The following is a 27,520-nucleotide window of genomic DNA, read 5'->3' on the forward strand; positions in this document are numbered from 1 at the left end:
GGTGGAGAGTCTCCCCCCTCTCTCTATCTCCCTGACGAGGTGGAGTGTCTCCCCCCTCTCTCTATTACCCCGACGAGTTGGAGTGTCTCCTCTCTCTATCTCCCTAACGAGGTGCAGTGTCTCCCCCTCTCTCTATTACCCCGACGAGGTGGAGTGTCTCCTCTCTCTATCTCCCTAACGAGGTGCAGTGTCTCCCCCTCTCTCTATCTCCCTGATGACGTGGTGTCTCCTCTCTCTCTCTATCTCCCTGATGACGTGGAGTGTCTCCCCCCTCTCTCTTTCTCCCTAACGTGGTGGATTGTCTCCTCTCCTTAACTTCCCGATGAGGTGGAGTGTCTCCTCTCTCTATTACCCTGATGAGGTGGAGTGTCTCCTCTCTCTATTACCCTGACGAGGTGGAGTGTCTCCTCTCTCTATCTCCCTGATGACGTGGAGTGTCTCCTCCCTCTATTACCCTGATGAGGTGGAGTGTCTCCCCCCTCTCTCTATCTCCCTGACGAGGTGGAGTGTCTCCCCCCTCTTTCTGTCTCCCCGACGAGGTGGAGTGTCTCCCCCCTCTCTCTATCTCCCTGACGAGGCAGAGTGTCTCCCCCCTCTCGCTATCTCCCTGACGAGGTGGAGTGTCTCCTCTCTCTATCACCCTGACGATGTGGAGTGTCTCCTCTCTCTATCTCCCTGACGAGGTGGAGTGTCTCCCCCCTCTCGCTATCTCCCTGACGAGGCGGAGTGTCTCCCCCCTCTCGCTATCTCCCTGAAGAGGCGGAGTGTCTCCCCCCTCTCTCTATCTCCCTGATGAGGTGGAGTGTCTCCCCCCTCTCTCTTTCTCCCTGACGAGGTGGATTGTCTCCTGTCCTTAACTTCCGGATGAGGTGGAGTGTCTCCTCTCTCTATTACCCTGACGAGTTGGTGTCTCTCCCCTCTCTCTATTACCCTAATGAGGTGGAGTGTCTCCCCCCTCTCTCTATCTCCCTGACGAGGCGGAGTGTCTCCCCCCCTCTCGCTATCTCCCTGACGAGGTGGAGTGTCTCCTCTCTCTATCTCCCTGACGAGGTGGAGTGTCTCCTCTCTCTATCTCCCTTACGAGGTGGAGTGTCTCCCCCCTCTCTCTGTCTTCCTGAGGAGGTGGAATGTCTCCCCCTCTCTCTACTACGCTAACGATGTGGAGTGTCTCCCCCCTCTCTCTATTACCCTGACGAGGCGGAGTGTCTCCCCCATCTCTCTATTACCCTGACGAGGCGGAGTGTCTCCACCATCTCTCTATTACCCTGACGAGGCGGAGTGTCTCCCCCCTCTCTCTATTACCCCGACGAGGTGGAGTGTCTCCTCTCTCTATCTCCCTAACAAGGTGCAGTGTCTCCCCCTCTCTCTATTACCCCGACGAGGTGGCGTGTCTCCTCTCTCTATTACCCTGACGAGTTGGTGTCTCCCCCCTCTCTCTATCTCCCTGATGACGTGGAGTGTCTCCTCTCTCTGACTCCCCGACGAGGTGGAGTGTCTCCCCCCTCTCTCTATCTCCCTGATGACGTGGAGTGTCTCCTCTCCTTAACTTCCCGATGAGGTGGAGTGTCTCCTCTCTCTATTACCCTGACGAGGTGGAGTGTCTGCCCCCTCTCTCTATCTCCCCGACCAGGTGGAGTGTCTCCCCCCTCTCTCTCTCTCCCTGACGAGGTGGAGTGTCTACCCCCTCCCTCTATTACCCTGACGAGGTGGTGTGTCTCCACCCTCTTGGTCTCCCTGACAAGGTGCAGTGTGTTCCCACTCTCTCTGTCTCCCCAACGAGGTAGATTGTCTCCCCACTCCGGGTCTCACTGACGAGGCGGAGTGTCTCCCCCCTCTCTCTATCTCCCTGACGAGGCGGAGTGTCTCCCCCCTCTCTCTATCTCCCTGACGAGGTGGAGTGTCTCCCCCCTCTCTCTATCTCCCTGACGAGGTGGAGTGTCTCCCCCCCCCCTCTCTCTATCGCCCTGACGAGGTGGAGTGTCTCCTCTTTCTATCGCCCTGACGAGGTGGAATGTCTCCCCCCTCTCTCTATCTCCCTGACGAGGTGGAGTGTCTCCCCCCCCCCTCTTTCTATCGCCCTGACGAGGTGGAGTGTCTCCCCCCTCTCCCTGATGACGTGGAGTGTCTCCCCCCTCTCTCTATCTCCCTGATGAGGTGGAGTGTCTCCCCCCTCTCTCTATCTCCCTGATGAGGTGGAGTGTCTCTCCCCTCTCTCTATCTCCCTGATGAGGTGGTGTCCCCCCTCTCTCTTTCTCCCTGACGAGGTGGAGTGTCTCCCCCCTCTCTCTATCTCCCTGACGAGGTGGAGTGTCTCCTCTCTCTATTACCCTGACGAGGTGGAGTGTCTCCCCCCTCTCTCTATCTCCCTGATGACGTGGATTGTCTCCTCTCCTTAACTTCCCGATGAGGTGGAGTGTCTCCTCTCTCTATTACCCTGACGAGGTGGAGTGTCTCCCCCCTCTCTCTCTCTCCCTGACGAGGTGGAGTGTCTCCTCCCTCTCTCTCTGTCTCCCTGATGACGTGGAGTGTCTACCCCCTCTCTCTATTACCCTGACGAGGTGGTGTGTCTCCACCCTCTTGGTCTCCCTGACAAGGTGCAGTGTGTTCCCACTCTCTCTGTCTCCCCAACGAGGTAGATTGTCTCCCCACTCTGGGTCTCCCTGACGAGGTGGAGTGTCTCCCCCCTCTCTCTATCGCCCTGACGAGGTGGAGTGTCTCCTCTCTCTATCTCCCTGACGAGGTGGAGTGTCTCCCCCCCCTCTCTCTATCGCCCTGACGAGGTGGAGTGTCTCCCCCCTCCCTCTATTACCCTGACGAGGTGGTGTGTCTCCACCCTCTTGGTCTCCCTGACAAGGTGCAGTGTGTTCCCACTCTCTCTGTCTCCCCAACGAGGTAGATTGTCTCCCCACTCTGGGTCTCACTGACGAGGCGGAGTGTCTCCCCCCTCTCTCTATCTCCCTGACGAGGCGGAGTGTCTCCCCCCTCTCTCTATCTCCCTGACGAGGTGGAGTGTCTCCCCCCTCTCTCTATCTCCCTGACGAGGTGGAGTGTCTCCCCCCCCCCCTCTCTCTATCACCCTGACGAGGTGGAGTGTCTCCTCTTTCTATCGCCCTGACGAGGTGGAGTGTCTCCCCCCTCTCCCTGATGACGTGGAGTGTCTCCCCCCTCTCTCTATCTCCCTGATGAGGTGGTGTCCCCCCTCTCTCTATCTCCCTGACGAGGTGGAGTGTCTCCTCTCTCTATTACCCTGACGAGTTGGTGTCTCCCCCCTCTCTCTATCTCCCTGATGACGTGGATTGTCTCCTCTCCTTAACTTCCCGATGAGGTGGAGTGTCTCCTCTCTCTATTACCCTGACGAGGTGGAGTGTCTCCCCCCTCTCTCTATCTCCCTGATGACGTGGATTGTCTCCTCTCCTTAACTTCCCGATGAGGTGGAGTGTCTCCTCTCTCTATTACCCTGATGAGGTGGAGTGTCTCCCCCCTCTCTCTCTCTCCCTGACGAGGTGGAGTGTCTCCTCCCTCTCTCTCTGTCTCCCTGATGACGTGGAGTGTCTACCCCCTCTCTCTATTACCCTGACGAGGTGGTGTGTCTCCACCCTCTTGGTCTCCCTGACAAGGTGCAGTGTGTTCCCACTCTCTCTGTCTCCCCAACGAGGTAGATTGTCTCCCCACTCTGGGTCTCCCTGACGAGGTGGAGTGTCTCCCCCCTCTCTCTATCGCCCTGACGAGGTGGAGTGTCTCCTCTCTCTATCGCCCTGACGAGGTGGAGTGTCTCCCCCATCTCTCTGTCTCCCTGACGAGGTGGAGTGTCTCTCCCCTCTCTCTATCTCCCTGATGAGGTGGTGTCCCCACTCTCTCTTTCTCCCTGATGAGGTGGAGTGTCTCCCCCCTCACCCTGATGATGTGGAGTGTCTCCCCCCTCTCTCTATCTCCCTGATGAGGTGGAGTGTCTCTCCCCTCTCTCTATCTCCCTGATGAGGTGGTGTCCCCACTCTCTCTTTCTCCCTGACGAGGTGGAGTGTCTCCCCCCTCTCTCTGTCTTCCTGAGGAGGTGGAATGTCTCCCCCTCTCTCTACTACGCTAACGATGTGGAGTGTCTCCCCCCTCTCTCTATTACCCTGACGAGGCGGAGTGTCTCCCCCATCTCTCTATTACCCTGATGAGGCGGAGTGTCTCCACCATCTCTCTATTACCCTGATGAGGCGGAGTGTCTCCCCCCTCTCTCTATTACCCCGACGAGGTGGTGTGTCTCCTCTCTCTATCTCCCTAACGAGGTGCAGTGTCTCCCCCTCTCTGTATTACCCCGACGAGGTGGAGTGTCTCCTCTCTCTATCTCCCTAACGAGGTGCAGTGTCTCCCCCTCTCTCTATTACCCTGACGAGGTGGAGTGTCTCCCCCCTCTCTCTATTACCCTAACGAGGTGGAATGTCTCCCCCCTCTCTCTACTACGCTAACGAGGTGGAGTGTCTCCCCCACTCTCTCTATCTCCCTGACGAGGTGGAGTGTCTCCCCCCTCTCTCTATCTCCCTGACGAGGTGGAGTGTCTCCCCCATCTCTCTATTACCCTAACGAGGTGGAATGTCTCCCCCCTCTCTCTGTCTTCCTGAGGAGGTGGAATGTCTCACCCATCTGTCAACTACGCTAACGAGGTGCAGTGTCTCCCCCTCTCTCTATTACCCCGACGAGGTGGAGTGTCTCCTCTCTCTATCTCCCTAACGAGGTGGTGTCTCCTCTCTCTATCTCCCTGATGACGTGGAGTGTCTCCTCTCCTTAACTTCCCGATGAGGTGGAGTGTCTCCCCCCTCTCTCTCTCTCCCTGACGAGGTGGATTGTCTCCCCCATCTCTCTATCTCCCTGACGAGGCGGAGTGTCTCCCCCCTCTCTCTATCTCCCTGATGACGTGGAGTGTCTCCCCCTCTCGCTATCTCCCTGACGAGGTGGATTGTCTCCTGTCCTTAACTTCCGGATGAGGTGGAGTGTCTCCTCTCTCTATTACCCTGACGAGTTGGTGTCTCTCCCCTCTCTCTATCTCCCTGACCAGGTGGAGTGTCTCCCCCCTCTCTCTGTCTCCCTGACGAGGTGGAGTGTCTCCTCCCTCTATTACCCTGACGAGGCAGAGTGTCTCCCCCCTCTTGCTATCTCCCTGACGAGGCAGAGTTTCTCCCCCCCTCTCTCTATCTCCCTGACGAGGTGGAGTGTCTCCCCCCTCTCTCTATCTCCCTGATGACGTGGAGTGTCTCCTCCCCTCTCTATCTCCCTGATGACGTGGAGTGTCTCCTCCCTCTATTACCCTAACGAGGTGGAGTGTCTCCCCCCTCTCTCTGTCTCCCTGACAAGGTGGAGTGTCTCCCCCCTCTCTCTATTACCCTGACGAGGTGGAGTGTCTCCCCCCTCTCTCTATCTCCCTGACGAGGTGGAGTGTCTCCCCCCTCTCTCTATCTCCCTGATGACGTGGAGTGTCTCCTCCCCTCTCTATCTCCCTGATGACGTGGAGTGTCTCCTCCCTCTATTACCCTAACGAGGTGGAATGTCTCCCCCCTCTCTCTGTCTCCCTGACAAGGTGGAGTGTCTCCCCCCTCTCTCTATTACCCTGACGAGGTGGAGTGTCTCCCCCCTCTCTCTATCTCCCTGACGAGGTGGAGTGTCTCCCCCCTCTCTCTATCTCCCTGATGACGTGGAGTGTCTCCTCCCCTCTCTATCTCCCTGATGACGTGGAGTGTCTCCTCCCTCTATTACCCTAACGAGGTGGAATGTCTCCCCCCTCTCTCTGTCTCCCTGACAAGGTGGAGTGTCTCCCCCCTCTCTCTATTACCCTGACGAGGTGGAGTGTCTCCCCCCTCTCTATCTCCCTGATGACGTGGAGTGTCTCCTCCCTCTATTACCCTGATGAGGTAGTCTCTCTACACTCTCTCTAACTCCCCGACGAGGTGCAGTGTCTCCTCTCTCTCTCTATCTCCCTGACGAGGTGGAGTGTCTCCCCCCTCTCACTATCTCCCTGACGAGGTGGAGTGTCTCCCCCCCCTCTCTATCTCCCTGACGAGGCGAAGTGTCTCCCCCCCCCTCTCTATCTCCCTGATGACGTGGATTGTCTCCTCCCTCCTTTACCCTGATGAGGTGGTCTGACTCCCCCCTCTGTCTATCTCTCTGACGAGGTGGAGTGTCTCCTCTTTCTGACTCCCCGACGAGGTGGAGTGTCTCCACCCTCTCCCTGATGAGGTGGAGTGTCTCCCCCCTCTCTCTATCTCCCCGACGAGGTGGAGTGTCTCCCCCCTCTCACTTTCTCCCTGACGAAGTGGAATGTCTCCCCCCTCTCTCTATTACCCTAACGAGGTGGAATGTCTCCCCCCTCTCTCTACTGCGCTAACGAGGTGGAATGTCTCCCCCCTCTCTCTACTACGCTAACGAGGTGGATTGTCTCCCGCCCTCTCTCTATCTCCCTGACGAGGTGGAGTGTCTCCCCCCTCTCTCTATCGCCCTAACGAGATGGAGTGTCTCCCCCCTCTCTCTATCTCCCTGATGACGTGGATTGTCTCCCCCCTCTCTCTACTATGCTAACGAGATGGAGTGTCTCCCCTACTCTCTCTGTCTCCCTGACGAGGTGGAGTGTCTCCCCCCCCCCTCTATCTCCCTGACGAGGTGGAGTGTCTCCCCCCTCTTTCTATCTCCCTGACGAGGTGGAGTGTCTCCCCCCTCTTTCTATCTCCCTGACGAGGTGGAGTGTCTCCCCCCTCTTTCTATCTCCCTGACGAGGTGGAGTGTCTCCCCGCTCTTTCTATCTCCCTGACGAGGTGGAGTGTCTCCCCCCTCTCTCTGTCTCCCTGATGACGTGGAGTGTCTACCCCCTCTCTCTATTACCCTGACAAGGTGGAGTGTCTCCTCTCTCTATTTCACTGATGAGATGGAGTCTCTCCTCCCTCTATTACCCTGACGAGTTGGTGTCTCTCCCCTCTATCTATCTCCCTGACGAGGTGGAATGTCTCCTCTCACTATCTCCCTGACGAGGTGGAGTGTCTACCCCCTCCCTCTATTACCCTGACGAGGTGGAGTGTCTCCACCCTCTTGGTCTGCCTGACAAGGTGCAGTGTGTTCCCACTCTCTCTGTCTCCCCAACGAGGTAGATTGTCTCCCCACTCCGGGTCTCACTGACGAGGTGGAGTGTCTCCACCCTCTATCTCCCCGACGAGGTGGAGTGTCCCCTCTCTCTATCTCCCTGACGAGGTGGAGTGTCTCCTCCCTCCATTACCCTGATGAGGTGTAGTTTCTCCTCTCTCTATCTCCCTGACGAGGTGGAGTGTCTCCTCCCTCCATTACCCTGATGAGGTGTAGTTTCTCCTCTCTCTATCTCCCCGACGAGGTGGAGTGTCCCCTCGCTCTATCTCCCTGACGAGGTGGAGTGTCTCCTCTGTCTATCTCCCCGACGAGGTGGAGTGTCTCCACCCTCCCTCCATTACGCTGATGAGGTGGAGTGTCTCCTCTCTCTCTCTATCTCCCTGTCGAGATGGAGTGTTTTCCCCCTCTCTCTATCTCCCCGACGAGGTGGAGTGTCTTCTCTCTCTATCTGCCCAACGAGGTGGAGTGTCTCCCCCCTCTCTCTATCTCCCAGACCAGGTGGAGTGTCTCCACCCTCCCTCCATTACGCTGATGAGGTGGAGTGTCTCCCCCTCTCGCTATCTCCCTGACGAGGTGGAGTGTCTCCTTGATGCACCATCAATAACTCACACTGAGACGTAAGGCGAGATATCGGCTTTTATTGACTGGAAGAAGGAAACAGGAGTGAGTGTCTATCATACAATGTTCTGGAGACTGAGGCCGAGCGTCAGGCCTCAGATCGCCTTTATACAGGGGCCTGTGGGAGGAGCCACAGGAGCAGTCAGCAGGGGGCGTGTCCCGACAGGCACATAGTTCACCACATTCACCCCCCCTTCGTTTGAAAGAGTCCTCATGTGGCGAAGTTTCTTACAAGTCAAGTCTATCAGGTGGTCGAATCTGTCGCTGCAATCTACGTAGCACCGGCTGTGACTGCCTAGATGCCGGCAACATTGGTGATTGCACAGGGGACGGAGGTTGTGCTGGTTCCAGCTCATGCATGTGCGAGGCACCTGGTATAAATGCGTACGAAACGCCCGGTATATAAGGGTCGTGAGGAGTCTGTGTAGGGCCTGGTGAGCACGGTGTCACCTCTGGTGCAGGGTTCATAGTTACCGGAGAGTCTTCAGGGTAGTGGTCTGCTGCACCTGCGGGTGCTAGGTCGCGGATGGAGACCGTGTCCTCCCGCCCATCAGGTAAGACCATGTAGGCATACTGGGGGTTCGCATGTAGAAGGTGAACCCTCTCTACCAGCGGGGAGTATTTATTACTCCTCACATGTTTCCGGAGCAGCACTGGCCCCGGGACGTCAGCCAAACTGGTAGGGTGGTCCCAGTGACAGACTTCCTGGGAAAAGAGAATAGGCGTTTGTGAGGGGTGGCATTGGTGGACGTACATAACAGAGAGCGGATAGAGTGCAGTGCCTCAGGGAGGACCTCCTGCCATCGAGAGACCGGCAACCCTTTTGACTTAAGGGCTAAAAGTGTGGCCTTCCACACTGTGGCATTCTCCCGCTCCACCTGGCCATTACCCCGGGGATTATAACTCGTGGTCCGACTGGTAGCAATGCCCCTAGCTAGCAAGTACTGGCGCAGCTCCTCACTCATAAAGGAGGACCCTCTATCACTGTGGATATAGCAGGGATACCCGAACAGAGTGAAGAGCTGGCGCAGGGCTTTTATGACGGACGTGGCAGTGGTGTCGGGGCAGGGGATGGCAAAGGGGAACCGTGAGTACTCGTCGATAACACTGAGAAAATAGACATTGCGGTCAGTGGAGGGAAGGGGGCCCTTAAAGTCAACACTCAGTCGCTCAATAGGGCGGGTGGCCTTGACAAGTTGCGCCGTGTCAGGACGGTAGAAGTGCGGTTTGCACTCAGCGCAAATTTGGCAGTCCCTGGTCATCGTCCTGATGTCCTCCAGGGAGTATGGCAGGTTCCGAGCTTTCACAAAATGGTAAAATCGGGTGACCCCCGGATGGCAAAGTTGTGCATGAAGGGTGTACAGCTGGTCGATGCACCATCAATAACTCACACTGAGACGTAAGGCGAGATATCGGCTTTTATTGACTGGAAGAAGGAAACAGGAGTGAGTGTCTATCATACAATGTTCTGGAGACTGAGGCCGAGCGTCAGGCCTCAGATCTCCTTTATACAGGGGCCTGTGGGAGGAGCCACAGGAGCAGTCAGCAGGGGGCGTGTCCCGACAGGCACATAGTTCACCACACTCCTCCCTCTATCTCCCTGACGAGGTGGAGTGTCTCCTCCCTCTATATCCCCGACGAGGTGGAGTGTCTCCTCTCTCTATCTCCCCGACGAGGTGGAGTGTCTCCTCTCTCTATCTCCCCGACGAGGTGGAGTGTCTCCTCTCTCTATCTCCCCGACGTTGTGGAGTGTCTCCTCTCTCTATCTCCCCGACCAGGTGGAGTGTCTCCTCTCTCTATCTCCCTGATGAGGTGGAGTGTCTCCCCCCTCTCTCTATCTCCCTGACGAGGTGGAGTGTCTCCTCCCTCCATTACACTGTCGAGATGGAGTGTTTTCCCCCTCTCTCTATCTCTCTGATGAAGTTGAGTGTCTCCTCTCTCTATCTCCCCGACGAGGTGGAGTGTCTCCTCTCTCTATCTCCCCAACGAGGTGGAGTGTCTCCTCTCTCTATCTCCCTGATGAGGTGGAGTGTCTCCTCCCTCCATTACCCTGTCGAGATGGAGTGTTTTCCCCCTCTCTCTATCTCTCTGATGAAGTTGAGTGTCTCCTCTCTCTATCTCCCCGACGAGGTGGAGTGTCTCCTCTCTCTATCTCCCCGACGAGGTGGAGTGTCTCCTCTCTTTATCTCCCCGACGTTGTGGAGTGTCTCCTCTCTCTATCTCCCTGACGAGGTGGAGTGTCTCCTCTCCCCAGATCACCCCAATGCGCTGAGGTGTAACCTAGACATTTGTAAACATAATTAATATGGCAAATGAAGTTTTGCTGAACGATTGGGAATCAGTGCTGATTTAGATGGAAACAGAGATAGGGGTGGGGCTGTGTAAGAGCTGAATGATGGAACCAAAATTGAAGGACAGAGGGTTGGATGGAGCTGGAAGTGGGCTGAATGTGTTTGTGAGGGAGGGAGAGGTTGTCCACAGGATGAAACAGAAGTACACAAAGGCCAATCAACCCCTCACACCTGATGTGACATTGCACTAGAACTTGTAGTTCTACCTCAGTGCCACTTTCCTGCACTAATCCAATATCCTCCATTTCTCAATATCTTTGATCTCAGATTTGAATACAGCCAGTCACTAAATCCACTGCAGATTTATCATTCAGGAATAACTAGATGAAAAACAAACAGCTGGGGGAACACGACAGGTCAGGAAGTATTTGTGGCTGAAACTTACTGTTGAAACTTTCATCCCTCTTCTGTACATAGATGCTGCCTGACCACTGACTTCCTCCGACAGATTGTAGCTGTTCTCTGTAGTTTTCTTCACATCTCCATTCCAATCTGGTGAAGGTTAACTGCACCAACGCAGTAAAGTCTCTGGCTCCTTTAATAGGGAGACTGTACTCGAGAAAACTAGTCCACACGTGGCCTCATCAGATCCCTATATACATAGTCCACATGTGGTCTCATCAGATCCCTACATACATAGTCCACATGTGGTCTCATCAGATCCCTACATACATAGTCCGTACGTGGTCTCATCAGGTCCCTACATACATAGTCCACATGTGGCCTCATCAGATCCCTATATACATAGTCCACATGTGGTCTCATCAGATCCCTACATACATAGTCCACATGTGGTCTCATCAGATCCCTACATACATAGTCCACATGTGGCCTCATCAGATCCCTACATACATAGTCCACATGTGGTCTCATCAGATCCCTACATACATAGTCCGTACGTGGTCTCATCAGGTCCCTATCTATGTAGTGTGGCGACCCACACACACGGGACTCAAACCGCCATCGAATACCGCAGGCAGATGCATGATCCACTCGGGGCAGACCTTCTGTGGACAGTCTGACGTCACGTCAGCCCCGCGGGTCGCAGGGACCCATGGGAGGGGAGATTATAACATCGCGATTTTGAATCAGTAAAGTCATTCCGAGTTCAGCTCTCTCTGCCTCCGTGTGTTTTCTTCAGTAGTGCTTTGCGCGTGACTACATTGGTGACCCAGACGTTCCAGATGGCATCTGGAACCGGCGACTCAGCAACCAGCCGTGGGTCTGAGCAACTTGCACAGCACATTCTCTCTGAAGCTCCCGACTTTCTGGGCCACTCAGCCCCACGTTTGGTTCGAACAGGCTGAGGCCCAGTTCAATATCAGAGACATTACTGCTGACGCCACGCGGTACTACTGCATGGTCAGCACGCTCGACCAGGCGACGGCAGGGCAGATCATCGACTTCCTACACCAGCCACCAAGGGAGGACAAGTACACTAAGTTTAAGTTGCTCCTGATCTGTACCTTCGGACTCTCCCGCTGTGAACTCCTACACGTGGACGACCTGGGTGACCGCACACCATCCGAGCTTGTGAATGATATGCTGGTGCTCATGGACGGCCATAAGCTGTGCCTTTTATTTGAAAAGCCTTTCCTCGAGCAAATGCCTCCTCCTCGCGAGTGAGGATTTCAGCGAGCCACGCAGGGTCGCGGCTAAAGCAGATGTCCTTTGGCAGAGCAAGCAACGTGGAGCAGCCTCCATTGGCCTAGCTGCGATCGCGCACCCCAAAGCCCAGGCCCTGCAACCAAAGCTGTCGAGACCCATGGAGGGAAAAAGACAAAATGGTGTTTCTATCACCAAAATGGGGCTCAGGCACATGCCGCTGCCGTCCACTATGTGCTTTTCTGGAAAACACCGGGGCCAGCCATCACTAATGGCTACGACGACTGGCCACTGGGACCGACACTCTGGGTGGCGCTTCCTGGTAGACACCGGGGTCCCAGGCCCCAAACTCACCACTGCAAATGGTACCAGTATTCAGACGTACTCGTACATCTCAGATATTTCTCAGACGTACTCAGATATTTCGTATTCAGCGAAATATCTCACTGCATTTCAGGTCCAGCAGTTTCACTTGGACTTTCACATTGGCAGCGGTGTCACTGCCACTACTAGGGGCAGATTTCCTACGAGCCAACAGCCTCCTGGTCGACCGAAAAGGCGTTTTGTCCACACCGAGACGTTCCAGACTTTCCAGCTCGGAGAAGCCAAGCTACCGGCCCTCCACCTGGATTCTGTGAACCTCTCGGGTAACAAATTCCAGGATGTTGGCGGAATTCCCCTCCATAGTCACCCCGCAGTTCTCCATAGTCGACCCCAAGCACGGCTTGCAGCACCACATCCCCACGCAAGGACTGCCACTGCACACTCGAGCTCGCAGGCTCCCACCCAATAAGCTCCACCTCGCCAAGGAGTTGTTCCGTAAGATGGAAGAGCCGGGAATCGTACGCCGCTCAGACAGCTCATGGGCATCCCCACTGCACACGATGCCCAAGTTTGCAGGAGGATGGAGGCCCTGCGGAGACTACAGAGGACTCAATGATGCCACAACCGCCGACAGATACCTGGTACCCCACATCCAGGACTTCACGGCGAACCATCTTCTCAAAACTCGACATGGTCAGGAGACACCATCAGATCCCAGTGCACCCTGACGACGTGCCCAAGACAGCCCTCATCACCCCGTTCGGCTTGTTTGGATTCCTGAGGATGCCTTTCAGTCTCAAGAATGCAGCCCAAACTTTCCAAAGGCTCATGGACTTGGTGGGACATTTTCATTTACTTGGATGATATCCTGGTGGCCAGCAGTTTGCACCAAGAGCACTTGGCACATTTGCGCCAGCTCTGCCAACGCCTGAGGTACCACGGACTGGCAATCAATGCGGCAAAGTGCCAGTTCGGGCTGACAGAGATCAACTTCTTGGGCCGCAGAGTCAACCGATGTGGTGGATTTCCCCTACCGGTCAAGGTCCAGGCCTTCCGCCAGTTCCCAAAGCCCAGCACGGTCAAGGGCCTGCAGGAGGTCGTAGGGATGGTCAACTTTTTTCATCGGTTTATGCTGGTGGTGGCCCACATCATGAGACCCTTGTTCCGCCTGATGGCCAGCAAGACCAAAGAAGTGGCACGGGACGCGGAGGCGTTCGAGCAGACCAAGGAGGTGCTGGTGAAGGCGGCCCTCCTAGTGCACCCGAGAGTCGATGTACCTACGGCACTCACTGTTGACGCTTCTGATACGGTAGTCGGTGGAGTCCTGGAGCAGCTTGTTGAGGACCAGTGGCGACCATTGGCTTTCTTCAGCCGGCACCTACGGCCACCAGAGGTGAAGTACAGTGCTTTCGACAGGGAGTTGCTAGCGCTCTACCTGGCTGTCTGGCATTTCCGGTACTTCCTCGAGGGAAGGGAGTTCACCGTGTATATGTGAAGCCCAGGTATACCTTTACCATGGTAGACAGGTTCACCAGATGGCCGGAAGCCGTACCGCTGGCAGACACGTCCACTGAGTCCTGCGCCAGGACGCTCATTGCAAACTGGATCGCCAGGCTCGGCCTCCCAACGGACATCACCTCCGACAGAGGGGCACAGTTCACGCCTGGTTTGTGGACAGCACTGGTGCAGCTCCTGGGCACCGAGCTGCATCACACCACAGCGTACCATCCCCAGTCCAAAGGTTTGGTAGAGCGATTCCACCTGCATCTCGTCGGCCCTGATGGCGTGCCTCAGGGGCCCCAGCTGGACAGATGAGCTTCCCTGGGTCCTACCAGGACCTGGGCATCTCCTTGGTGGAACTGGTCTACAGTGCCCCCCCACCGACAGTCCCAGGCGAGTTCGTACCAGAGGCCCGAGGTTGGGCAAAAACTTCAGCAATGGTGCTAACGAGGCTGCGGGACAAGGTAGGGACCCTGGCACTGGTCCCGACCTCCACACATGGTCCCACGCCATCCTTCACCCCAAAGACCTCCGAGACTGTGAGTATGTTTTTATTCGCAGGGGCATGCACAGGTCACCGCTACAGCGGCCGTACGAGGGACCCTTCAAGGTGATCCGGCACAATGGATCTACGTGTGTCGTGGAGGTGGGCGGCCGGGAAGAGACTTTTACAGTGGACCGCCTCAAACCGGCGCACTTGGACACTGAGCAACCAGTGAGGGTACCTGCACCGCACTGGCGAGGCCAGCCACCCAGGCAAGCACACAGACTGGGGGCTCCACTCCCCCGGTGGACATTTCTGGGGGGGTGGTGTGGTGGCCCGCACACAGGGGACTCGAACCGCTATCGGGTGCCACAGGCAGACACGCAGTCCGCTTGGGGCGGACCTTCTGACGTCACGTCCGCCCCACGGGTCGCAGGGACCCATGGGAGGGGAGATTTAAGTGCACGATTTTGTATCAGTAAAGTCATTCCGAGTTCAGCTCTCTCTGTCTCCGTGTGTTTTCTTCAGTAGCGCTTTGCACGTGACTACAGTAGTCCAAATGTGGCCTCATTAGGTCCCTCAAATTCACTTGGTCCATCTAGGACACTTCCTCTCCCCTTTCTTGATCTCTCAGTCTCCATCTCTGGAGACAGACTGTCCACTGACTCTCTTATCTACCTCGACTATACCTCTTCCCACCCTGCCAAGTGCAAAAATGCTATTCCCTATTCCCAGTTCCTCCATCTCCACAGCATCTGCTCCCAGGATGAGGCTTTCCGTTTCAGGGCATCTCAAATGTCCTCTTACTTTAAGGATCCTGGTTTCCCTTCTGCGATCATCACCCACATCTCCTCCATTTCCTGCACTTCGGCCCTCATCCCATCCTCCCATCACCACAGCAGGGACCAAGTTCCCCTTGTCCTCACCTACCACCCCACCAGCCTCTGGATCCAGCACATTATCCTCTGCAATTTCAGCCACCGTCAACAGGACCCCACCACTAAGCACATCTTTCCCTCTCTACCCCTCTCCACTTTCTGCAGGCATCATTCCTTCTGCGACTCCCTGGTCTACAAGTCCCTCCCCATGGATCTCCCACCTGGCACTTATCCCTGCAAGCATAAGTGCTACACCTGTCCCTCTCTTACCACCATTCAGGGCCTCAAACAGTCCTTCACTTGTGAGCACAAAGTATACTGCAGATGCTGTGGTCAAATCAAGATGTACAATAAAGTTGACGAAGGGTCTCGACCCGAAACATTGACTGCTTCTTTCAACAGATGCTGCCTGACCTGCTGAGTTCATCCAGCTTTTTTGTACATCTTGACTTCACTTTGGGGTTGGGGTCATCTATTGCATCCAGTGCTCCCAGTGCGGCCTCCTCTACATCGGCGAGACCCGGCGCAGATTGGGGACCGCTTCGTTGAGCACCTCCGCTCCATCTGCCACAACAGACAGGATCTCCTGTTGACACCCACTTCAACTCTGCTTCACATTCCCATTCTGATATGTCCATTCATGGCCTCCTCTATAGCTATGATGAGGCTAAACTCAGGTTGGAGGAGCAACACCTCATATATCGTCTGGGTAGTCTCCAGCCCCTTGGCATGAACATTGAATTCTCCAACTTCCAGTAATTGCCTCCCCCTCCCTTCCTCCATCCAGTTCCACTCTGCCTCCTTCTCCAGCTGCCTATCACCTCTCTCATGATTCCACCTTCTTCTACTACCCAAAGTGCTTTCCCCTTGCATTCCTTCTTCACATCTCCTGCCTATCCCCTCCCTGCTTCCCCGCCCCCACCCCTTGATCTTTCCTCTGATTGGTTTTCACCTGGCACCTACCAGCCTTCTCCTTCCCACCCTCCCCCAACCCTCTTTATAGGGCCCCTTCCCCCTCCTTCTTCAATCCTGACAAAGGGTCTCAGCCTGAAACATTAACTGCTCGTTTCCATGGATGCTGCCCAACTTGCTGAGTTCCTCCAGCTTGTTGTACGTGTTGTTTTTACCCCAGCATCTGCTGTGTACTTTGTGTTTACCATATGTGGCCTTATCAGCTCCCTAAGTATATAGTACATATGTGACCTCATCAGTTCCCTACGTATGTAGTCCATACGTGGCCTCATCAGTTCCCTTTCTATATAGTCCATACATGGTCTCATCAGGTCCCTACGTATATAGTCCATATGTGCAAACTAGTCCAAACGTGGCCTCCTCAGGTCCCTATGTACGTAGCTGGAAAATAATGTCTCCACTTTTCTACTCAAATCCCCTTCCAACTAACAGCAGTGCATGCCCTCCTGGTTGTTTTATGTAGTTGCATGTTAACTTTAAATGACAGTGTACAGTGTACCGGGTCCTTTCAGTCTCTCACCACTCTGACTTGCATTTCTTTCTGCTCAACTCATGACTTCACAATTTTTTGCCCTGTCCTCACCAATTCACTGAACTGTTTATATTCTCACTCCCAGAATCCTTTCTGCAGCTTCCTCAGAGCCCATGCTTCCACTTAGATTTACAGATTTACAAGGCTATTTCAAGCCAAATTTGATAGGTTCTTGATTAGTAGGGGTGTCAAGACATTACAGGGAGAAGGTAGAAGAATGGGGTTGAGAAGGATAATAAATCAGCCATGGTAGAGCAGACTTGATGGGCTGAATGGCCTAATTTGCTCCTTTGTCTTTCAACAGTGGCAAATTTGGATATATCACATAATTATATATATTAAGATTCATTTATCCACTGTCATAACTCAACCCTTCTGGTCTTGGCAACATCACGGTGATTTCCTTTCCTGTGCTATTTCCATATTCTCTCATGTGCGGCTGAACCACTTTCATTGCTTTTCCTTAAAGCAGGGGTTTCCAACCTTTTTTGTGCCATGGAGCCCTACTATTAACCGAGTGGTCTGAGGAACTCCTGTCTTAAAGTGTTCTATGTTACTTTTACCCAGGTATTAATTGATTCTTTGCTATTGAAACTACTTCCCAAATCTACCACAACTAGTTCAAGCCTCATGCCTTTGTAATTTGGTTCTCTAGGATTTAAGTCCTAGTTTCGAATTACATTCAATTTGTCTTAAAAATGTTATGATATTGTGATGAATGTTTCCTAAAGACCTGGTTAGTATTGCTGTTATATAACACAGGATTTTAAATGGACCATTCCCTTGTTATTCTTCAACATATTGATTTAGGAAACCCTCTGTAAGATCTTCCTCCAAGAAACAGCAGCTCAACAGGGAAAATAGTCTCACTATGGATATCAAGCGAAATTCAGTATATCTGATATGTCGAAGGAGGTCCCTTGTTTTATGCCTAGCGTTTGGGGGTTTATTGCAACTGCCTTAGAAGATCTGTGAACGATTTGTTTGTATAATGTTTTTGAGTTAGTTTACTGTTCCACTGTATGTTGCAGTATATCCGTGTCTCCTATGACACAAAACCAGAGCTCCTGCTCCACCTCATGACCACAGAGTGGGAGCTTGAGCTTCCTAAGCTGCTCATTTCGGTTCATGGTGGTCTTCAGAACTTCGAGCTGCAGCCTAAGATGAAGCAGGTGTTTGGAAAGGGCCTGATCAAAGCAGCGATGACCACAGGAGCATGGATATTTACTGCCGGAGTTAATACAGGTGAGCAAGTACAATAATGACTCTGGCATCTATTTTCAATCCATTTTCCTGGCCTGCAGACCCTTGCATTTCGTTGGAGACCAAATAGTCTGAAGAATCTGGAAGCTGGCTACTTGGGAGTTGGAGGGTCACAATGCTTGGAAGACCAGTCCTTAGGAGTGGAGTTCCTGGTGTTTTAAATGGTGAAAATGTCATCATGAATATATTATTTTTCATCCATTTGCTTGCTCCTGGATTCCTCCACTTCCCATCCTATCCTCTCTAACTCTCTCCATCCATATACCCCACCACTCTTGCTCAACCTACCTTAATCAATTCTCTCTCCCTCTTTACTTCCCCATTCTATCCTCTTGCCCTCCTATCTCTTCTCCGCTCCTCTTCCCTCCATCCCAACTTTACTAATTTTCTCAAGGCCTGCAATAACTCTTCATTGTTCATTTTCAGGTGTCATCTGTCATGTGGGTGATGCATTGAAAGATCATTCTTCCAAGTCCCGGGGAAAGATCTGTGCGATTGGATTTGCTCCTTGGGGAATTGTGGAAAACAGGATGGATTTAATTGGGAAAGATGTAGGTCTGAAAGTCTTTAACTAGTGATGAGAAGCATTGACTATGAAAATGACAAAGATCAGAAATGTCCCCATATTCCCATTAGAACCATTCTTCTCTCTGTTGGATGCCTTGGACTCTCTTTTTTGATATAATATACAGTTCCTTTTGTTCTGTCTTGTTTAACATGATGAGGAAGATTTTTGTTGTTGGCTTGTTTACTGTTCAAAATTACCAAAAGTGAAGCTAAAATTAACTCATTTCACTGTTAACGATGCAAAGTGGTGTCTGTTCTTACTGTCTGTTGTAAAGACTTGCATTCTTTCCTTCCCGCGTTGGTAATAGGCTCTGACGTATTCTGTTTGGTTCTTTGAGAGATGCCTTCTTTTATAGACAAACCATAAGATCATAAGTGATAAGAGCAGAATTAGGCTATTCAGCCCATTGAGTCTGAAACATAGAAACATGGAAATCTATAGCACATTACAGGGCCTGCGGCCCGCAATGTTGTGCTGACCATGTAACCTTCTCTAGAAACTGCCTAGAATTTCCCTACCCTATAGCCCTCTATTTTTCTAAGCTCCATGTACCTATCTAAGAGTCTCTTAAAAGGTGCTATTGTATGGCCCTCTACCACTTTTTCTGGCAGTGCATTCCATGCACCCACCACTCTCTGTGTAAAAAACTTACCTCTGATATCCACCTTGTACCTACTTCCGATCACCTTAAAACTATGCCCTGTCATGCTAGCCATTTCAGCCCTGGGAAAAAAGCCTCTGGCTATCCACATGATCAATGCCTCTATCAGGTCACCTCTCATCCTCCATCGCTCCAAGGAGAAAAAGCCAAGTTCACTCAACCTATTCTCATCAGGCACGTTCTCCAATCCTGGCAACATCCTTGTAAATCTCCTCTGCACCCTTTCTATGGTTTCCACATCCTTCCTGTAGTGAGGTGACCAGAACTGAACACAGTACTCTAAGTGGGGTCTAACTAAGGTCTTATAAAGCTGTAACATTACCTCACAGCTCTTGAACTCAATCCCATGGTTGATGAAGGGCAACCCAATATATGGCTTCTTAACAACACTGTCAACCTGCACAGCAGCTTTGAGTATCCTATGGACATGGACCCCAAGATCTTGCTGATCTTCCAACACTGCCAAGAGTTTTACCATTAGTATTGTATTCTGTCTTCAAATTTAACCTACTGAAATGAACCACTTCACGCCTACCTGGGTTGAACTCCATCTGTCACTTCTCAGCCCAGTTCTGTATCCTATTGATGTTGCACTGTAACCGCCGACAACTCTCCACACTGTCCATAACACTCCCAACTTTTGTGTCATCAGCAAACTTACTAACCCACCCTTCTACTTCCTCATTCAAGTCATTTATAATAATCAGAAAGTGGAGGGGTCCCAGAACAGATCTCTGTGAAACACCACTGGTCACTGACCTCCATGCAGAATACGAACCATCTATAATCACCCTTTGCCTTCTGTGGGCAAGCCAATTCTGGATCCACAAAGTAAGGTCTCATTACTTTCTGAATGCGTTTCGCATGGGGAGCCTTATCAACTGCCTTATGAAATCCATATACACTACATCCACTGCTCTATTTCATCAATGTGTTTTGTTTCATTCTCAAAGAATTCAATCAGGTTCATAAGGCATGATCTATGCTTGACAAAGCCATGCTCACTATCCCCAATCAGATTCTATCTCTCCAAATGCTCATAAATCCCGCCTCTCAGGATCTTCAACAACTTTCCCACCACAGAAGTAAGACTCACTGGTCTATAATTTCCAGGGTTACCTCTACTCCCTTTCTTGACAAGGGAACAACATTTGCAACCTTCCAATCCTCTGGTACTTCTCCCGTCCCTGTTGATGATCGTCGTCAGAGACTCAGCAATCTCCTCCCCTGCTTCGGTCCCAGTGACCTATCTAACTTAATACCTTTCAAAAGATCCATTACATCCTAATATCTATACATTCATGCGTTTCAGTCAGCTGTAAGTCAGCCCCACAATTTCCAAGGTCCTTCTCCCTGGTGAATTCTGAAGCAAAGTATTCATTAGGTACCTCCTTTTGCTCTATGCACATTTTCGGTTCTGATCGGTCCTATTCTCACACAAGTCATCCTCTTGCTCTTCACATACTTGTAGAATGCCTTGGGCTTTTCCTTAATCCTGCTCACCAAGGCCTTCTCATTGGCCCTTTCTAACTCTCCTAATTTAATTCTTAAGGTCCTTCCTGGCATCCTTGTAATTTTCAAGAACTCTAACAGTATCTAGTTTCTTGAACCTTTTGTAAGCTTTTCTTTTCTTCGTAACTAGATTTTCTACATCCTTTGTACACTTTTTTGTACATTCTTTTACCCTACCATCCTTTCGTCGACTCATTGGAGCATACCTATGCAGGATGCCATGCAAATATTCCCTGAACATTTGCCATATTTCTGTGCAATTCCATGAGAACATCTGCTCCCAATTTATGTTCCTGAGTTCCTGCCCAATTGCATCATATTTCCTCCTACCCTAATAAAATGTTTTCCCAAATTGTCTGCTTCTGTCCCTCTCCATTGCTATGCTGAAGGAGATAGAGTTGTGACCGCTACCTCCAAAATGCTCTCCCACCGAGAGATCTGACATCCGAGCAGGTTCATTTCCCAATACCAGATCAAGTACAGCCTCTTCTCTAGTTGGCTTATCTACATATTGTGTCCAGAAACCTTCCTGAATACACCTAACAAACTCCACCCCATCTAAATCCCTTGCACTAAGGAGATGCCAATCAACATTAGAAAAGTTAAAATCTTCCATCACAACAACCCTACTATTGCACCATTCCAGAATCTGCCTCCCTGTCTGCCCCTCAATGTCCCTGTTAGTATTGGAGGGGTCTATAAAAAACACCCCAGTAAAGTTATTGCCCCCTTCCTTTTTCTGACTTCCACCCACACTGACTCAGTAGACAATCCCTTAATGACTTCCTCCTTTTCTGCAGCCCCTGATTAGCAATGCCAGGCCCCCACCATTTTTGCCTTCCTCCCTGTTCTCCTTGAAACATCGAAATACTGGCACACTCAGCAGCCATTCCTGTCCCTGAGACATCCAAGCCTCTGTAATAGCCATAGTAGTCATAATAGTAATAGTACTCGTAAACTGTAATAGCGATAATAGTCATAGTTCCACGTAATGATCCACGCTCTAAGTTCATCCACCTTCTTGTGATATACCTTGCATTAAAATACACACATCACGTCATCAGGCTGAGTGCATCTTTGCTCCATCATCTGCCTATCCTTCCTCACAAACTCTCTACAAGCTGCCTCTACTTGTGCTCCAACCTCCCCATCCTCAGCCTCTTCACTCTAGTTCCCACACCCTCCAAATCTAGTTTAAACCCTCCCCAATGGCATTAGCAAGCCTCTCTCCCAGGATATTGCTTCCCCTCCAGTTCAAGGGCAACCCATCCCACTTGTACAGGTCACCCCTTCCCCAGGAAAGGTTTCAATGATTCAAGAACTTGAAACCCTGACCCCTGCACCATCTCTTCAGCCACCCATTCATCTGTGCTATCTTCCTATTCTGACCTTTCCTAGCTTGTGGCACTGAGAGTAATCCAGAGATTACCAACTTGGAGGTCTCAAAATGGCGATGCAGGCTCGAAGGGCTGAATGGTCTACTTCTGCACCTATTGTCTATTGTCTTTCTCTTCAGCCTCCTTCCTAACTCCCTAAACTTACTGCACAGGACCTCTCCCTCACTCCTGCGTATGTCATTGGTACCAACGTGTACCATGACCTCTGGCTGCTCACCCTCCCCTTCAAGAATATTCTGCAGCTGCTCAGAGACATTCTGGACACTAGCACCTGAGAGGCAACACACTATCCTGGCATCTCTTTTGCTGCCGCAGAATCTCCTATCTGTCCCCCTAACTATCGTGTCCCCTATAACTACTGCTCCACTTGACTTTACCGTACTCTTCTGAGGCTCAGAGCCAATGACAGTATGGCTACTGCTGCCTTGCCCAGATAGGTCATCTCCCTCAACAGTATTCAAAGGGGTATACCTGTTACTGAGGGGAATGGCCACTTCCTTCTCACTTTACCGTTCTTAGTGTTCACCCATCTACTCCCCGAATTCTGCAACCTGGGTGTAACCACCTGCTCAAAAGTCTTATCTATCAATTGCTCTGCCTCCCTGATGATCCTCAGTTCATCCAGCTCCAGCTCCAGCCCCATAATGAAGTCTTTCATGAGCTGGACTTGGCTGCACTTCCTGCAGGTGTAGTCATCAGGGAGACCATCAGGTTCCATGCCATTCCTCGTTAGTATATCTGCCATTCTGCCTACAAATCTAGTTTAAACTCTTCCCAATAGCATTAGCTGCACTTCCCACAAGTGCAGTCATCAGGGAGACCATCAGTTCCATGAATTCCCATATCCTACAGGAGGAGCATTCTACTGCCATATCTGCTATCCTGCCTGCACTGTTTTCTGGGCAACAAAACCAAATCTTTTAAACTGTTTTGTTGGCCTCAGCTTCTTCTTGTCAAAGTCTGATGTTCCGCTCTATTTTTATGCTAGCTTTACTGACCCGCAAATAAACTTGTTGCAGTGTTCTGCTTCCTACACTGATTGGACCTCTGCAAAGTCTGCACACTCACAAAGCTCTCCTCTTATAATAGCTTCGGCAATCTGCGTGTAAACTCAGCCTTTGCTTTAAATATACCCAATGGTCTGGCTTCCACAGCTGTCCATGACAACGAATTTCACAGATTCACTGCCCTCTGACTAAAGAAATCCCAGCTCATCTCCTTTCAAAATGGTTGTCCCTCTATTCTGAGGTTGTGCCATTTGGTCTTAGAATCTCTCACTATAGGAAACACCATCTCCACATCCACTCAACTAGGCCTTTCAACATTCAATAGGTTTCAGTGAGATCCCCACTCATTCTTCTAAACTCCAATGAGTACAGGCCCAGGGCCATCAGCACTGCTCATATAATAACCCTTTCATTCCCAGAATCATTCTTGTGAACCTCCTCTGAACCCTGCCCTATGTCAGCACATCCTTTCTTAGGTTTTCTCTCTATTTCAAAAAATAGTCTATGTTTTTATTCCTTCCACCAAAGTGCATGATCATATGCCTCAGGCAGGAAAGAAGCATGGATGGTAGTTTGCCTCCTAGGTGCCAAGGTCTGGGATGTTTCTGATTGCATCCATGATATCCTGAAGTAGAAAGGAGAACAGCCAGAGGTCATGGTACATATTGGTACCAACGACATAGGCAGGAAAAGGGAGGAGGTCCTGAATTCAGACTACAGGGAGTTAAGAAGAAAGTTGAGAAGCAGGACCACAATGATAGTCATCTTGGGATTACTGCCTGTGCCACATGACAGTGAGTATAGGAATAGAGTGAGGTGAAGGATGAATGGGTGGCTGAGGGATTGGAGCAGGGGGCAAGGATTCAGATTTCTGGATCATTGGGACCTCTTTTGGGGCAGGAGTGACCTGTACAAAAAGGACGGCTTGCACTTGAATCCCGGGGGATCAATATCCTATTGGGGAGAGTTTAAAAACGCAAACATGAGGAAATCTGCAGATGCTGGAAATTCAAGCAATACATACAAAATGCTGATGGAATGCAGCAGTCTAGGCAGCATCTATAGGAAGAAACGCTGTCGATGTTTCGGGCCAAGACCCTTCGTCAGGACCAACTGAAAGAAAAGATAGTAAAAGACATTGATTTCTCTAACTTCCGTTAACATTGACTTCTCTAACTCCCGTTAACATTGATTTCTCTAACTTCCGTTAATGGGCATGAACATTGATTTCTCTAACTTCTGTTAATGCCCCTCCTCCCCTTCTTACCCCATCCCTGACATATTTAGTTGATTGCCTGTTCTCCAACTCCCTCTGGTGCTTCCCCCCTCTCCCCCTTTCTTTCTCCCGAGGCCTCCTGTCCCATGATCCTTTCCCTTCTCCAGCTCTGTATCACTTTTGCCAATCACCTTTCCAGCTCTTAGCTTCATCACACCCCCTCCGGTCTTCTCCTATCATTTCGCATTTCCCCCTCCCCCCACTATTTTCAAATCTCTTACTATCTTTCCTTTCGGTTAGTCCTGACGAAGGGTCTCGGCCCAAAACGTCGACAGTGCTTCTCCTATAGATGCTGCCTGGCCTGCTGTGTTCCACCAGCATTTTGTGTGTGTTGGGGAGAGTTTAAACTAGGATTGCTGAAGAGCAGGAACCAAACTGGAGAGACAGAGAATGAGGTGGTTGGCTCACAAATAGAGAGAGCTTGGAGACAGTGCGAGAGGGAGGATAGTCAGGTGATAGAGAAGGGACGCACTCAGAGCAATCGTTTGAGATGTGTCTATTTTAATGCAAGGAGTATTATGAACAAAGCGGATGAGCTTAGAGCATGGATCAGTACTTGGAGATATGATGTTGTGACCATTACAGAAACTTGGATGGCTCAGGTGCAGGAATGGTTACCTCGAGTGCCAGGCTTTAGATATTTCAGAAAGGACAGGGAGGTAGGCAAAGGAGGTGGGGACATAGCACTGTTAATCAGTAGTAACACAGCTGCAGAAAAGGAGGAAGATCAGATTCAGATTCAGTTTATTGTCATCTAGAAACCACAAATGCAATGCAGTTTAAAAATGAGACAATGTTCCCCCAGAATGATATCACAAAAGCACATGACAAAACAGACTACACCAGAAAATACACGTAACATTTGGCAATCCCCAATCCAGAGTCCGGAGAGGCTGCTGTGTATTAATATCGCGCTACCGTCTAGCACGTTCCCCGGAAAGGAGTTCCAAATCCACCAGACAAAAAAAGACCAAAAACTAAAGCTACAAGACCTGCACAAGACCGCATAATTACAACATATAGTTACAACAGTGCAAACAATAGCATAATTGATACAAGAAAAACAGACTATGGGCACAGTAAAAATAGTCCAAGATGTTAAAGACTGTAAGTTCAAAAGAAATCACCACAGTTTCCACAAGTCCCCAGGGTCCCAACAGACTCGCCATCCTATGCCAGCAGCAGAAGGGAATACCCCCGCAATGGACTTCCAAGGTGCCGCCCGACTCAGCCTCGCAGACGCAGCACACACTGAAAGCGACATGAGTCCGTCGAAAGGACTCCAAGTCCGTCGAACCTCCGAGCCAACGACCTTCCCCTCTGGCACAGCTTCTCCAAGCACCATCCTCTGCCGAGCGTATTAAGATGGCCCCACCAACGGCCATCGGCAACGCGACCCCGAGGACTGGGGGCCTGTTCTTCCCAGCAGAGTCCCGGACCTCACAGCAGCAATGAAGAAGGTCTTCCTAGAATTTCCCGATGTTTCTCCGTGCTTCCACATCTGTTTTCAATCGATTATGATTGCGCACAGCACCCTACTTCACAAATAACAGATAATCAGTTCCAGAGTGGCCGCTGCAAGCTGCGTCGTGCCGCCATCTTGGATCTATATTATATGGAGGGATAGTCTACGGAGTCTCTGTGGGTGGAAGTTTGGAACAGGAAGGGGTCAATAACTAGACTGGGTGTTTTTTTTATAGACCACCCAAAAGTAACAGGGACGTTGAGAGCAGATAGGGAGACAGATTCTAGAAAGTTGTAATAATAACAGGGTTGTCGTGGTGGGAGATTTTAATTTCCCAAATATTGATTGGCATCTCCCTAGAAAGAGGGGTTTAGATGGGATGGAGTTTGTCAGATATGTTCAAGAAGGTTTCTTGACACAATATATAGATAAGCCTACAAGAGGAGAGGCTGTACTTGATCTGGTATTAGGAAATTAACCTGGTCAGGTGTCACGTCTCTCAGTGGGAGAGCATTTTGGAGATAGTGATCACAATTCTATCTCCTTTACCACAGCATTGGAGAGGGATAGGAACAAACAAGTTAGGGAAGTGTTTAATTGGAGTAAGTGGAAATATGTGGCTATCAGGCAGGAACTTGGAGGCATAAATTGGGAACAGATGTTCTCAGGGAAATGTACTGAAAAAATGTGGCAAATGTTCAGGGAATATTTGTGTAGAGTTCTGCATAGGTACATTCCAATGAGACAGGGAAAGGATGGTAGAGTACGGGAACTGTGGTGTACAAATACTGATGTAAATCTAGTCAAGAAGAAAAGAAGAGCTTACGAAAGGATAAAAAAATTAAGTAATGAGAGAGAGCTAGAAGATTATAAGGCTAGCAGGAAAGAGCTTAAGAAAGAAATTAGGAGAGCCAGAAGGGTTCATGAGAAGGCCTTGGCGAGCAGGATTAAAGAAAACCCCAAGGCATTCTACAAGTATGTGAAGAACAGGAGGATAAGAAGTGAGGGAATAGGACCTATCAAGTGTGACAGTGGAAAAGTATGTATGGAACTGGAGAAGATAGCAGAGGTACTTATTATGTACTTTGCTTCAGTATTCCATTTAACCATATAACAATTACAGCACAGAAACAGGCCATGTTGGCCCTCCTAGTCTGTGTTGATGCTTACACTCACCTAGTCCCACTGGCCCGCACTCAGCCCATAACCCTCCATTCCTATCCTGTCCATATACCTATCCAATTTTGCTTTATATGACAATACCAAACCTGCCTCTACCACTTCTACTGGAAGCTCATTCTACACAGCTACCACTCTCTGAGTAAAGAAGTTCCCCCTTGTGTTACCCTTAAACTTTTGCCCCCTAACTCTCAAATCATGTCCTCTTATTTGAATCTCCCCTACTCTCAATGGAAAAAGCCTATCCACGTCAACTCGATCTATCCCCCTCATTATTTTAAATACCTCTATCGTCCCCCCTCAACCTTCTACGCTCCAAAGAATAAAGACCTAAGTTGTTCAGCCTTTCCCTGTAATTTAGGTGCTGAAACACAGGTAACATTCTAGTAAATCTTCTCTGTACTCTCTCTATTTTGTTGATATCTTTCCTATAATTCGGTGACCAGAACTGTACACAATACTCCAAATTTGGCCTCACCAATGCCTTGTAGAATTTTAACATTACATCCCAACTCCTATAATCAATGCTCCGACTTATAAAGGCCAGCATACCAGAAGCTTTCTTCACCACCCTATCCACATGAGATTCCACCTTCAGGGAACTATGCACCATTATTCCTAGATCACTCTGTTCTACTGCATTCTTTGATGCCCTACCAGCTTAAAGATTGTGTTCCCCAAATTCCTGTAATCTGTGGATTTCAAGACCAGGGGAGACAACACAGTGGACTTGGTTTATACAAGCACACCACAGGCATACAGAGCAGTCCCCACCCCCATCTTGGCCACTCTGACCACATATCTGTCATGTTAACACC

The 27,520-nt window shown here is 50.8% G+C and overlaps 1 protein-coding gene across 1 annotated transcript in view; it reads left to right on the forward strand.

Moving 5' to 3' along the window:
* The window catches only part of LOC132389274 (transient receptor potential cation channel subfamily M member 1-like), a gene marked incomplete at its 5' end in the record, with an annotated part of 255,446 nt that overhangs the window by 18,213 nt on the left and 209,713 nt on the right, over positions 1-27,520 (forward strand). The window contains 2 exons of the mRNA XM_059961770.1: positions 17,406-17,619; positions 18,064-18,188. Coding sequence (XP_059817753.1) covers positions 17,406-17,619; positions 18,064-18,188 — 339 coding nt within the window. The remainder of the gene's footprint in view (positions 1-17,405; positions 17,620-18,063; positions 18,189-27,520) is intronic.

Source organism: Hypanus sabinus, unplaced genomic scaffold (genome assembly GCF_030144855.1).
Source record: "Hypanus sabinus isolate sHypSab1 unplaced genomic scaffold, sHypSab1.hap1 scaffold_521, whole genome shotgun sequence".
NCBI classification, from domain to species: Eukaryota; Metazoa; Chordata; class Chondrichthyes; order Myliobatiformes; family Dasyatidae; genus Hypanus; species Hypanus sabinus.